Source organism: Chlorocebus sabaeus, chromosome 19 (assembly GCF_047675955.1).
Source record: "Chlorocebus sabaeus isolate Y175 chromosome 19, mChlSab1.0.hap1, whole genome shotgun sequence".
Lineage (NCBI taxonomy): Eukaryota > Metazoa > Chordata > Mammalia > Primates > Cercopithecidae > Chlorocebus > Chlorocebus sabaeus.
In genome coordinates this window covers 31,309,126-31,323,600 of record NC_132922.1, presented here as the reverse complement: position 1 = coordinate 31,323,600, position 14,475 = coordinate 31,309,126, and the positions used below count along the sequence as shown (strand labels likewise).

The following is a 14,475-nucleotide window of genomic DNA, read 5'->3' as shown; positions in this document are numbered from 1 at the left end:
GAAATACAGAGGGGGCTGAAAGGTCATCTTCAGTGGCTTTGACCTAGAGCTGTTGTATTTAAACTATTTCTCAGAATGTCCACTTACAGACCGGGTGCGGTGGCTCATGCCTGTAATCCCAGCACTGTGGGAGGACGAGGTGGGCGGATCACCTGAGGTCAGGAGTTTGAGACCAGCCTGGCCAACATGATGAAACCCTGTCTCAGCCGGGCGCGATGGCTCACGTCTGTAATCCCAACACTTTGGGAGGCCGAGGCAAGTGGATCACCTGAGGTCTGGAGTTCAAAACCAGCCTGGCCAACATAGTGAAACCCCATCTCTACTAAAAATACAAAATTACCTAGGCATAGTGGTGCACACCTATAGTCCCAGCTACTCGGGAGACTGAATCGCTTGAACCCAGGAGGCGGAGGCTGCAGTGAGCTGAGATTGCACCATTGCGCTCCAGCCTGGGCGACAAGAGCAAAACTCTGTCTCAAAACAAACAAACAAACAAAAACAAAAACAGAAAAGAAAAAAAACCCTGTCTCTACTAAAAATACAAAAATTAGCTGGGTGTGGTGGTGCGCACCTGTAGTCCCAGCTACTTGGGAGGGTGAGGCATGGGAATCACTTGAACCCGGGAGGTGGAGGTTGCAGTGAGCCAAGATCACACCACTGCACTCCAGCCTGGGTGAGAGTGAGACTCTGTCTCAAGAAAAAAGAATGTCCACTTAGAACTGGCCAAATGTGAAGCACCAGCAGAGTAGAGGGGCTCCTGGCCTCTGCAGGAGGTGGCAGGCAGGTCTGAAACAGACGCTGGTCAGATGACAGCCGGCACAGGAGATAAGGCGGGGTGCCACCCGCGGAAACGAGTCGGCCTTAGACTGGTTCCTGGCATGCGGGAAAGGAAGAGGCACTTGCCAATGCTGGGGCTCCCTGACATCAAAGAGTGCTAAGTGTGGGATTCCAGAACCTTCCACATGCCCAGGCCTCAGGCCCTGCTGCAGGGCCACCAGCACAGTGCCAATGGCTCTGGTACCGACTTCATCCAGAGAAACCAGCCCTTCGTGGGGAGCTGCTGGCACCTGGCCTGCCTGGCCACCCTGCATCTGTCTGCAGCACTGCAGCCTGATACCATCAGGCAGTGAGACCGGGAGTCCAGAGGGGCCTCGTTCGAGGACACCTGCAGGCTTCCGATGGCCTCCTCCCTATCTGGACAGGCTGAAGAGGAGCCGGCCACACCCTGGACTGTACCCCAACAATGCTGAAGTCCTGGGGTCTGGCCCTCTGCCCAGGTAGTGCCTGAAAGTCTCTCCCTATTAGGGGAAAGCAAGCCCCCCCAACCCACTAGCAGAGGGCCAAGTGAGCAGAGCTAGCAGGCAGGTCTCCCGCCTGCTCCGTGCTGCAGCCCCCCGTGGCTGCCTGGCACACAGCCCCAGCCTAGAGACCTCAGGGCCGAGGGGAGCTGAGCTAAGGGGCAGCGTCCTACCTACACCATGCCCATTCTAGGGGCAGCTGGCTCAGCTGATCCTGCTCTTGAGTGCAAAGGTCAAGAGGGGCAGGGGATGGCCAGTCCAGGGGGTCAGCACAGCTGCCCCCTGCCAGTCTCCACATAGCCTGGGGCCCGGAGAGAGGGTACCGCATAGGCCTCTTCACAGCCCAACGGCCAGCAGAGGTCCCTTCCTCCCCTAACTCAGATGGGTGTGGCTTTGCCAGGCCGGCGGGCGGCCACAGCAGCTTTTCCCTCCCAATCCCAGCTGCTCTCGGCTCCCAGGGGCTCAGGATGATCCGCCGATGGCAAAGGCAGTTTGGCGTCAAAGGCATAGGTCCCCTGCTCGTTGTGGCTGCGACAAACCAGCTGCTGGCCGGCATGCGGGTGGCGCCCACCTAAGCATCTAGAAGCTGAAGCTCCCGTGAAAGGGAACCCTTAAGTCTCCAGCTGCCGTCCTAGGGCGGGAGTCAAAACATATAAACTTGGCTAAGCCGGCTTGCAGGAGGCTGGCTCCAGCCTCTGTGCTCTGCTCAGCCGCAGGAATTGGGTGCCGGGAGGGCTGGCACCGGCTGGGGATCAGCCCAGACACAGGGGATGCCAGCCCACATTAGAGGAAGGAGCTGGGCCCCACGGGCAGGGCTGGGGCACGAAGGAGGGGCCGAGGTCCCTGCAGGCAGGGGGCTCACGCCCCGTCCTCTGGTCCCTCCCCAACCTGGTGTCCAGCCCACCAGACCCAGTACTTCCTGGTGCCTGCGGGAATAGAACATCTGACGCTGCACCCACACTCTCCTCTGCATGCTTGCCTGGCTGGTCCCAGGAAGCCAAGGCACTCATCATGTTCCTCATGGTAACTACAGCAACTATAGATCTTGCAGGTGCTGACCAAACCCTGTCCCCAGGTCTGAAGGAAATAAATTTAAAAGTAGTCATAAGAGATAAAAGAGGCATGGAATTAGGTGGCCCATCCAAAGCCGGGACTCTTCTGCATATGCTGTGTGGATCCCTCTGGGAAGTTGGTGGGAATGTGATGGAGCCAAAGCATGACAGCAGGACAGGCTGGATGGCCAGGGGAGAGAGGGCTGCGTGGCACAGACACACCTGGCCCTGCAGGGACTCCATAGCCCATCAGGAAAGAACAGCCAAGGAAGAGTGAGTGGCCAGTGGCAGGCAGCAGGCTCAGCCCTGAGGAGGGCAGCCGAGGGCACAGTGGGGTTAGAAGCTGGGCCGGTGGGACGTGGCTGGGAGTGGGTGCAGGGAAGAGGCCCGTTCCACTTGGGTGGGGCCACGTCCCCAGCTGTGGCCAGCCCTGATGACAGGACACCAAGCCCTGAGCCCCACTATGGGTCTTACAAGCAAAGGACTGGGCAGTGGCCAGAGAAGGGCCAGATATCCCTGCTGGTGCTGGACAGCCAGTCAGGTGTCCTAGGCCCCACTGGCTCAGGCCTGGAGCCCTGCAGGAGGGTGAACGACTCGTGCCGAGGTGGGGACCCAGTGCGGCCCGAATGGTGTGAGCAGCAGGATGCAGGCGGCTGTACCCAGTCAGCTCCCCACCATTTCCCTCCTACGCCAGGATAAAGGCGCACCACTCAGGCCATTTGGGGAAAGAAGGGTGCCTGCACCGGTGTCTTTCACCCCTGCATGTTGTGCTCTGAGCTTTCCCAGCTGTGCCTGCGGCCCACTGCAGGCCTCCCCATGGGGGGGCTCTGTGCTCCCTGCAGCTCCGTCCTCGCAGCCTTGGCTCTTGAGCGCCCAGTGCAGTGTTTGCCAAGTGCTGCTGAATGGCCCCTCCTGAGGTAGGACATTTGGTGGCTCTCGAGCTTCTGCTTCCTAGACACCACCAGGATGGAGACCTGGGGCACCAGCTTGCCATGTGTCAGCTGAGTTCCTGGGGCAGATCCTCAGAAGAAGGGCAGCCAGCTGAGTGGGGGCTTCCGGGCGCAGGACAGTCCTTAGACTCTGTTCCTTCCTGGGGCGGTCGGCGCACAGCGCTCTCTGTCATGCTGCTTTAATTTGCACTTCTTTGATGACTAGTAAGATGAAGTAATTTTTGGCCACGTGTTTATGAACCGTATTTCCTCTTTTGTAAATTGCCAGTTTCTGCCTTTTCTCATGCATTTATAGGCATCTTCACCATGTTCCTGCTTTGTAAGAGCTTATTACGTAATGGATACATAACACTCTGTCATATTTTCTGCAAACAACAAGGGCATTAAAATTCCAGGTACAGCTCTTCAGACTGCACTCATGAGCAATCGTGGGCCACAGGATTCGTGGGCAGAGGAAGGGTGCCAGCTCTGTATTCCTTGTGCATGTGAAGCACGAGGGCTCATGGGCCTGCACGCTGTGGACTTAGCCGGCCAGCACAGCTACATCAAGGGCACCTTGAAGGATATCCGCCTGCTGAGATGGTCTCCAGGATCCACACCAGTTTAAGCAGCAGACAGAGCTGTCCATCACCACCAAGGGCCTCCACATGGGCCAGTTTGTTTGTGTACTGTAGCAAGAGGGCCCAGCTGAGTGTCGGCAGTGTCCTCCCCGCAGGCACCACACCTGTACCATCGAGCGCTGCCTGGAGGAGAGGCTGGGACCGGGACTTACTGACCTGGGCCTTTGAGAACTACACCGCAGTCACCTCCCCTAGGTGACTCACATGAAGCTGCCCTCCAAGAGGACCATCTCAGCCAACAGAGCTGTGGTCGGCATGGGAGCCAGTGGTGGCTGAACTGACCAGCCATCCTGAAGGCAGGCCATGCCCACTACATATAAGGCAAAGAGGAGCTGCTGACCGTGGTGCAGAGTATGGCCACAAGCCCCAAGGAACATCCCTTCAGAGATGGCAACCACTGGCACGCTGGCAAACCTGCCACTGCAGAGATGCCTCTGCCGGTAGCAAACTGGGTCTCGTTGCTGCCCACTGGGCTTGGTTCAGACTTGGGGCTGACGGGCCCAACAGAGTTTGTCCTTCTGCAAAAAAAAATAGTAATTCCAGGTACAAATGGACGTTCTCACTTCCTATGTATATGTGTGGCTGGCCCATAACACTGACACTCAGGAAGCACTGGGCTGAGCACCTCTGCAGCCCGGAGCTGCCTGTAGCCCCAGGCCCAGCAGTGCAGCACCCCTGACGCAGGACAGCGCATCTCCACACATGGCCCTGGGAGTGCTAGGAGCAGCCGGGAAGGGCAGCCCTCCTCTGATCACAATGAGAGCCTCACCAGTTGCTGTCAATGGCCCGGGAGATGGAGGGCAGCCACCACGCTTGTCCAGCCAGCCTGGCCCCAAGGAGGGACCAGAGAAGGCTGAAGCCCAAAAACCACCCAGACAGTTACCATGGATCACTCCCACCTATTCTTATGGACACAGGGACAAGGGGACGGCCAGTCACATGCAGTATTACGCGCCTCTCTCATCTGTGATGGGAAGAACAGGCATGCCCTCTGATTTCACGCCAGCCTGGGACACATGTTCCCAACAGAGAAGAGCAGGGAGGCGGTGCCCCGGGTGAGAGGTAAGTGCCAGCGGGAGTACAGCAGGGTGAGTCAGTGGCTGTGATCCAGACAGAGGCAGCCGGGGCCAAGCACTGCGCCTGAGGATGAGGGTGTGGGAGTGGGAAGCTCCAGGGCCGGTGGGCGATGCGAGGCGGGCAGGGCTTCACACACAGGCCCTGTGGGCCAGCTGGCAACTGTCTCACGAGGGATGTGGCCCCCAGAGCCAGCCACTCTCACAGGGTCTGGCCTGCCACTTGCCCCAACGAGGCACCTTGGAACCAGGCACAGAGAAGAGTATATATGCCTTTGGAAATGGAGTTAGATCCTTGAAGCTTATTTTTCTAAAATACTTATCTTCTTCTTCTTCTTCTTTTTTTTTTTTCCCAGAATCGCCCCTTCTCAATGAGCCCCAGGCCCCTACCTGCAGCTCTGAGCCCAGGAAGGGGATGCACCTGCCCTACTGGCCTCGGGTCCCCTCGAGATGCCACGTTAGTTGAATAAATGAGTGAGCCCCGGGGCCTCAATGGGACCTGACTGGCCACTCACTGTGACTGCCAGCAGCCACCAGGGACCCCCAGGCTGTCCCGGGGTGTCTTATACCCAGGGAGGCTCCTCGGGGGATGGGGGTGAGCTTCCCCACAGGCAGCATAAAGGCCTTTCCTACTCGAGCTGCCTGCGTGCATTATGATGTGTGAGACCCCACAGTCAGCCTTGCAGTATGGCGCAGCCTCCAGCTCAGGCCCAGAGGACCCCCAGGAAGGAGCGTGCTCTATGGCGAGTGGTCATTATTGCTTTAACAGTTATTATTAGACTGGGCGCAGTGGCTCACGCTTGTAATCCCAACACTTTGGGAGGCCGAGGTGGGTGGATCATGACATCAGGGCTTCGATACCAGCCTGGCTAACACAGTGAAACTCCGTCTCTACTAAAAATACAAAAATTAGCTGGATGTGGTGGTGGTTGCCTGTAAACCCAGCTACTTGGGAGGCTGAGGCAGGAGAATCACTTGAACCCGGGAGGCAGAGGTTGCAGTGAGCCGAGATCACGCCCCAGGACTTCAGCCTGGGCAACAGAGCTAGACACTGCCTCAAAAACAAACAAATAAAAAACAATTATTATTATTGTATTATTAATTATTTGAAAAGAGGTTTTACTCTGTTGCTCAGGCTGGTCTTGAACTCCTGGACTCAAATGATCCTCCCATCTTGGCATTCCAGTGTTGGGATGACAGGCATGAGCCACCTCACTCAGCCCTTTAACGATTGTTAACATAATTGCAATTGTAACAGGTTGGCTGCCCTGGGACACCTGCAGACATTAGAGGGTGCATGGTAATATGTATAAATGGTGCTGACCTATCTCTAGAAGACTTTTCACCATCTTGTTCTTTTTTTTTTAAATTGGTTTCCACTCAGTTCTAACCACAAGTACTGAATATGACGTGGTAACAAGACCCAGCTCGACATGCATGTATGCAGGTGCCAGCTGGCCTGTCAGATGGCTGTGGGCTCTGGACACGGGTGTGAACTGGCCCTCAAGCCAAGCATGGGGCACCAGGCTGGTGGGTAGGCACAGGGCGCCACCTCCTGCTACTCTGGCCTGGCCTCTGTGAGGTGTTAGCACCACCATGAGCTAGGGCTGAGCCAACAGTGCTGTCTCAGGAGCAGCAGTGCACGCCCAGGGCCACATGGTATGGCGGGGAAGGCCGCAGCCACCGCTCATAGGAAGAGCTCCATGAATGTTCATCTTGGTTCCACTTCAAAAAATACCAAACTCACATGCAGACAGATTTGGGTCTCTCTTGATGTAATTAATTACAAACTAAATTTATACTAAAATAAAAAGGTGTTAGACTATCAAAGAGGGGTCTCCGCCGGGCGCGGTGGCTCAAGCCTGTAATCCCAGCACTTTGGGAGGCCAAGACGGGCGGATCACGAGGTCAGGAGATCAAGACCATCCTGGCTAACACGGTGAAACCCCGTCTCTACTAAAAATACAAAAAACTAGCCGGGCGCGGTGGCAGGCGCCTGTAGTCCCAGCTACTTGGGAGGCTGAGGCAGGAGAATGGCGTAAACCCGGGAGGCGGAGCTTGCAGTGAGCTGAGATCCGGCCACTGCACTCCAGCCTGGGCGACAGAGCGAGACTCCGTCTCAAAAAAAAAAAAAAAAAAAAAAAGAGGGGTCTCGGATCTGTATCACCTGCCCAGGGATGGCCACTCCACCCTGAGAGCATGGAGGCGTGGGTGCCAGGGTCACAGCTGGGCCCATCTCCACCGGGAAGAGCATAGCCACAAACTTGGTTTCACGCAGCTGCAGCAAGGCACATCCCTGAGAGCAGTCCTGATGGGCCCACCACAGCCCCCCTGCCTGGGCAACATCCACACCCACTGCGGCCCCTAAGCCCCGGCTGCGCCCACACCAGCACGGAGGGCATCCAGGAGGAGCCACCCCTTCCCTCTCACCAGGCTCGGGATGCTCCCACCCATCCCCAGCCTAGGGGGCTTGGTTCTTGCTTTCTGCCCTTTCTTGCTGCCTGGCACTCAACAGAGGGACATTCCGCAGGGACTTGTGTAGCTGAGTCTGCGGTGTACGGGAGCCATCAGCCAAGCAAAGCTGAGCAAAGACAGTTGCCTGCCACATACACACTAGCAAGCAGTGCCTGGGTGGAGAGAGGAGCTCCGGGCTGCAGCCCACCCAGGCAACAGCTCCCCTCCTGGGCACCGCCAGCCCCCATCATCTCCTGGGCACCCTAGTCTCTCCGGCTGTGGTCCAGGCACACGTGCCACGTGGGGCAGACTATACACAGGCAGCTTGTGCGGGTGGCCTCTGTGCGGTACCAGGAGGAAGCCGGGAAGCCAAGCTCCCACACTCCATGCATGTTGTGTTTCAGGCTCTGATGCTGATTTACACACAGGTAGACATCTCTGAGTTATCTAAGAGAAAGCCCAAAGAGGAAATGGCTTCAGTGGCCAGGGTAAGATCCAGACGGATTCTTTCCCTGGGTCTTGTCTCACCTGCCATACCACAAGGCCCCCGGGCAGACCCAGGGCCACCCTCCCTGGCACTCAGGCACAACAGCTGCCTGGCTGTGGGATCCCCAGGCTCAGCGAGTCCCCTCCTGTGTCTGCTGGCTCTTCTGGACGTGGGCAGGACTCCCGTGGTGCAGGGAGGGATACGCCAGAGCCTTCAGCATCTTACCCTCAAGAGAGGGACAGAGAATCGTCCAGAGGGGCTGGGGACGCCAAAGGGGCACATGACGATCTCAACTTCCAGTTTCTCAGGGCTGCAGTCCAGAGGCAGTTTGTCCTTTCTTTAAAACCAAATCTAAGCTCAACTAGCACTTAGAAGCTTCTGCACTAGGAGGCATTTGCTCAGGACGCCCCAGCCCCACCCTGCTCCCCTAGACAGCCAGGGATTCAGGCCACAACTGGTTAACTTAGTGGGCGAATTCGAGCCCGCAGCGGTGCTGGCTGACTGTCTTCACTCAGCGCTGTAATCGGCACATCTGCAGACAGGAAATCCTCCTCCCTGAAGTTCCCAGTCTATTATCTGAGACACCTGGTGTGGGCGGGTGATTCAGAGACAAACAATGAGCGGGGCCCCCTGCACAGCAATTAACTGCTTTAACTGCTAATATGTTTAATCCACCACGTGGAGATCAAGGCTGCATCGAGGAAGGGGCTCGGGTCCTCCTCGGCTTCCAGACTGCAGGGCCCACTTCGCGATGCCAATGTCCATGGTCCTCGCCAGCTGCGGTCAGGCGCCAGGCACAAAGGCAACGGGCAGGGCCAGCACTCAGCCCCACGCGGGAGCTCTGTGCAGCACCTGGGCTCCTTGTGTGTGTGTGTGCACTGGGCATGGGGGCATCCCCGCTTCCTGTTGGAGCCCAGCTTGTGCGGACGTAGTGCACACCCGGGACAGGAAGCGGAGTCGGAGATGTTGGCACTGCCAGCTGTGCCGCCCCTAGGGCCCTTTATTTTAACCTCCCAGAGTGGATCATCCTTTATTGCAAGTAGAAATAAAGCTTGGTTAAAGGCTTATCGTACAAACCGGCAGAAAACGCTTGCAGTTGCTGACCTGGGAAGTGGCTCCTGAATGTTTACAAAACCTGGCTCTGAGCAGCAGCGAAGTCAGCACATGCCCGAGCGGCCCCCAGCAGGCGTGCAGAAGCCGCGCCGCCCTCGGGAAGCAGGGTCAGAGGCCAAGGACTGCGAAAAGCTTCCACCCCCAGCATCAATCACGCCAGGCAGACTGTCTGGGGGGGATGCTCATTTTGCAAATACGAAAAAATAAAACAGACTCCTAGCAAGGGAGGATGGGCGTGCAGGCCATGGCAGCTCTGCTGAGTAGGGAGGTGCCTTGCTTGTTGCCTGCCAGGCTGACGCCCGGGCTTTCCAGGGACACAGCCCCTGGCCCATTGGTCTGCTACATCCCTGTGGGCTCAGTCGAGGGCTGCCCCTCAGCTCAATGGCAAGAGCTCCCTTATGCCGTGGGTGAACAGAGATGTCAGCAGACAGAGGAGGAGGGCTAGGGCGCAGTGGGAGGGAGAAACTCGCCACCTCCCCTTTAGAGTGGAGTTTATTTGGGAATGATAGTAGGAGGATAAATTTTGACAGAAAAATAAAGTGGAGTTTATGATGAGAACCATCAGTACACTTCAGAGTCCAAAATGTTACCTAATCCTTCAAAGTGTTTATCATAATAAATTTACTCACAATCTACTTTTACAATGTGACTGAGAGCATTGCTCTTGCTGACTGATCGCCTCTGGGCTGAGAGCCCTGCATGCACTTGGGCGTCTCAGGTCCTCCCCAGCTGTCACCTCTGGCTGTGCCCACTGCACAAAAGTGAAGGCTCAGCCACTTCAGGCTGGTTTCCTTTCTCGTTTCCCATTCCGAGTAACTGCTTCCGAAGTGCATCACCCTGTGACACAGCTTGTGCCTGAGGGAGCCCTCCCCCAGGGGACACTGACACCTAGCCAGCCCCACGTGAGCCCGGTGAGCTGATGGAGGTGGAGCCAGGGATCTGAGAGGCACCCTGGCTCTGATGTTGGGCTCTCGCAGGGGACAACATACCAGGCTCAGCACGGAAAGGCCTCGGAGAACAACACTGAGTAGGTTGCTTCTGCCTTCAACATGCAAGTTGGCAGGGCAATTGGGAAAACTAGGAGCCTAAACTAGACGGCCAGGCACCGAGGCGGATAGGACGTCTGAGCAGGCATGCTGTGTGTGCCGCCACCCACCCTGACGAGGACCCGCAGCCCTCCTTGGGGTGGCCCATCTGCAATGGCCTCCACATGAAAGCTTTGTAGCAGGCCTGGGACAGGGCAGTGTCTGGGTGATCCCTGTTGGCTCCAGCTGCCCCTCACCAGTCCCCTCGGACAGCCCCGGCCCAGGTCTGGGCATAGGTATCCCCGGGCTGTGTCCACACTCTCCACACCTGCTCGGCCTCTGTCCCATGCAAAACCGGACCCACACCTGACAGAGAGCAAGATGGTGAGACCAGACTATGGCCAGCAAGTGGCAGCCAGCCCACACCTGGCCGGGGAATGCCCAGACCTCTGCCCAGCACTAGAAGGGTGATGTCTTTGGAAGCCTTCGAAACGTGACTTCTGGAAAGGCCTGCAAGATGCCACTCCTGGCATGTGATGACTTGCCAGGCCCAAAGGGACCCACTGGGAAATACTGAAAGCCACGAGAAGGCTGGGCAGAACTTTAAAATGCCTGCATCATTTTTATGTGCTGAAAACAGGCAGCTTGTGCACACCCACGTTCACAGCAGCATGATCCACAACAGCCAAAAGACGGAAGCAACCTAGGTATCGACTGACAGATGATGGACACGCACACAACTCAGCCTTACAGGAACGAAATGCTGGCACGCGCTACACAAATGCTAACTCTAACAGATGCTACAACATGGACTCGCCCTGGAAAACACTGTGCTAAGGGAAATGGGCCAGTCACGAAAGGACAAACACTGCCTGATTCTACTTACATGAAATCCCTTGAGGAGTCAGATCCACGGAGACAGACAGCGAAGGCTGAGTGCCAGGGGCCGCAGGGAGTGAGTGTTTAAGGGGGACAGAGCTCAGTTTGGAGATAATGGAAAAGTTCCAGAGATGGATGGTCATGCTGGTTGTACGATATGAATGTACTTAGCACCACTGAACTATATACTTTAAAATGCTTAAGATGATGAATTTGATGTTATGTGTATGTCACCACAAGTTTTAAAACTTTCAAATCTATATCACTTTTATGTTAAAAACAACAAACTAGCTTGGCTGGGCATAGTAGCTCAAACCTGTAATCCCAGCACTTAGAAGGCTGAGATGGGAAGATTGATTGAGCCTGGGAGGTGCAGGCTGCAGTGAGCTATGATCACACCACTGCACTCCTCCTAGGCAACAGAGACAGACCCTGTTTCACACACAAAAAAGAAAAAAACCTAGCTGGAAAGCCTGAAGCAGCAAAATATTTAACATGCTCAAGAAAAACTGCATACTGGCCAGGTGCGGTGGCTCACACCTGTAATCTCAGTACTTTGGGAGGCCGAGGCGGGCGGATCACGAGCTCAGGAGACCGAGACCATCCTGGCCTACACAGTGAAACCCCATCTCTACTAAAAATACAAAAATTAGCCGGGCGTGGTGGCGAGTGCCTGTAGCCCCAGCTACTCAGGAGGCTGAGGCAGGAGAATCGCCTGAACTCGGGAGGTGGAGGTTGCCACTGCACTCTAGCCTGGGCGACAGAGTGAGACTCCATCTCAAAAACAAAACAAAACAAAACAAAACAAATCAAGACTTAAACCTGGAAGGTGACATGTAGGATTTATGTGCTGAAACCTTACTAAGCAATCGATCAAGGGCCAGGGAAGGTGAGGACAACTGCCTACTCGCTCCTTTTTTTTTTTTTTTTGAGACAGAGTCTCCCTCTGTTGCCCAGGCTGGAGTGCAGTGGCACAATCTCGGCTCACTGCAAGCTCCGCCTCCTGGGTTCACGCCATTCTCCTGCCTCAGCCTCCCAAGTAGCTGGGACTACAGGCACCTGCCACCACGCCCAGCTAATTTTTTGTATTTTTAAGTAGAGACAGGGTTTCACTGTGTTAGCCAGGATGGTCTCGATCTCCTGACCTTGTGATCCGCCCGCCTCGGCCTCCCAAAGTGCTGGGATTACAGGCATGAGCCACCACGCCCGGCCCTAGTTGCTCCTTGATGAGGACACCTGGCTGATAACGTCTTGGTCTCTTCTCTGGTTTTTCTAGCATGTCCCACAGTGGTGGGGAGACATGCGGAGATGCGAGGTGCTGGGGACGGCAAGATGGGCACAGCTTAGTGTGGGTGCCGCCCCACAGGCCTTCACTGTTGCTCTCGAGGTGTACTGGGGAGCGGCCAACCTGCCTGGCAGCCAGCAGGCTGGCGGAGCCCTGGGAGGTGACAGGAAGTGGGGCAAAGATTCTCCATGCGCCTTGGGGAGACCGGAGACAGAGTGTGTGGCTCGACGCACCCTTACCTATGGCCCACAGGACAGTGTCGAAGGTGCCTGTGTCCTCCTTGCCAGTGGTGTGGTCCTCCCAGGTGACCTGCAGGTGGCCATCAGGGAGCCTCCTGACTCGGGAGGGGGCACAGCCCCTCAGGAACCGGGTGCCATGAGATGCCATGTGCTCTATGACCATGGAGGACATTTGCTGCAAAACACAAGAAGACAGGCCATGAAGACCAGGTGGCCGTGGGGAGAGGCCCTGGCCTGCCCTGCTCTCAAAGGCCTCAGTGAGGGGCTGAGAGGGATCTGTGTGGAAGACGGGGTGGACACCCAGACCCTGCTCTACGTCCTCTTGCTCTCTGTGGAGTGTCTGGCCCCTGTCCAGGCTCCAAGTCCTCAACCCTGGGCCCTATGGTCAGGACTCACTCAGTCTGTGGGCTCCTCTCCAGATGCTAATTAACTAAGTCTTCATAGTTAATACAGATACAGCCACACCTGTAATCCCAACCCTTTGGGAGGCTGAGGTGGGAGAATCCCTCAAGCTCAGGAGTCTGAGGCTGCAGTGAACTGTGATCACGCCAGTGCACCCCAGCCTGGGAGACAGAGTGAGACTCTATCTCTAAAAGAAGAAATAAACAAGGCCGGGCACGGTGGCTCACGCCTATAATCCCAGCACTTTGGGAGGCTGAGGCAGGTGGATCACAAGGTCAGGAGATGAGACCATCCTGGCCAACACAGTGAAACCCTGTCTCCACTAAAAAACACAAAAAATTAGCGGGGTGTGGTGGCGGGCACCTGTAGTCCCAGCTAACTGGGAGGCTGAGTTAGGAGAATGGCATGAACCCAGGAGGCGGAGCTTGCAGTGAGCTGAGACTGCACCACTGCACTCCAGCCTGGGTGACAGAGTGAGACTCTGTCTCAAAAAAAAAAAAAAGAAAAAAGAAAAAAAAGGAAAAATGAACAAACAAATCCTGGTACACCTACACATTTCTTTTTCTTTTTTTTTTGAGACAGAGTCTCACTCTGTTGCCCAAGCTGGAGTGCAGTGGTGCAATCTCGGTTCACTGCAAGCTCCGCCTCCTGGGTTCATGCCATTCTCCTGCCTCAGCCTCCCGCATAGCTGGGACTACAGGTGCCCCCCACCACGCCTGGCTAAGTTTTTTGTTTTTTTTTTTTTTTAGTAGAGATGGGGTTTCACCATGTTAGACAGGATGGTCTCGATCTCTTGACCTTGTGATCTGCCCGCCTCGGCCTCCCAAAGTGCTGGGATTATAGGCATGAGCCACCACGCCCGGCCCATCTATACATTTCGTAAAAAAACAAAAACAAAAAACTTAGTCTTCACTAAAATCAATGGCAGAGAAGCATCCCTTCTCCCAGAAGATGTGCCCTGGTCCAACCAGATGGCCCCTGCTCCCAGTCCCTGCCTCCACGTGGCCAACCTGCCCCTCTGCCATCCAGGAGCCAGGAGGGTAGGCAGGAGACTCTGTTCCCACCTAGAAATGTAGGCACAGCAGGCTCAGGTCCAGATCGGGGACAGAGAGAGTCCTACTTCTCCCTCCCGGCTCAGGAGGCCTGTGCGCCCCTAGTCCAGCTACAGATGGGGGCCCTGTTCTCAGGACAATGGGCTCTTGCATGGACCAGCAGTGAAGCTGGCCATGGCTTCTGGTTTCAAGAGGAGATAAACAGTCACTGCTAACATCCTCTGACACCTGTGCGGATGCGCCAGCTGGCTCTAGATGGTGTGTGTAGGAGTCCGGCCCACTGGGCAGGGCGGGCTGTGCTGCAGAGGGGCTGCCACACAGGCTGTTCATTGCTCCTGCACCCTCCAGGGGCCTGGCGGGCACGGCCAGGCCAGGCTCTGAGGGGAACCATGGGGCCTGTCCAGGACACAGGGTCCATTGCCCCTCAGCCTGGCTGCCTAGACTGTGCATCCTCCTCGCCTGGGCACGGCCCCCATTCTGCAGGCCCCTTTCCTCCTCTGTCCACTGCCAGCTCACCCTCCCTGCATCTCAAGGCTCCGAGGCCTT

The 14,475-nt window shown here is 56.3% G+C and overlaps 1 protein-coding gene and 1 pseudogene across 2 annotated transcripts in view; both read right to left on the bottom strand.

The window, feature by feature from the left end:
* LOC140709166 (uncharacterized) lies at positions 1–11,094 on the bottom strand (annotated as a pseudogene).
* Positions 1–14,475, bottom strand: part of TXNRD2 (thioredoxin reductase 2) — a 65,047-nt gene that overhangs the window by 7,887 nt on the left and 42,685 nt on the right. For both annotated transcript variants that reach the window (XM_007975005.3, XM_007975006.3), the window contains exon 11: positions 12,476–12,650. In XM_007975005.3, the coding sequence (XP_007973196.1) occupies positions 12,476–12,650 (175 nt within the window). The remainder of the gene's footprint in view (positions 1–12,475; positions 12,651–14,475) is intronic.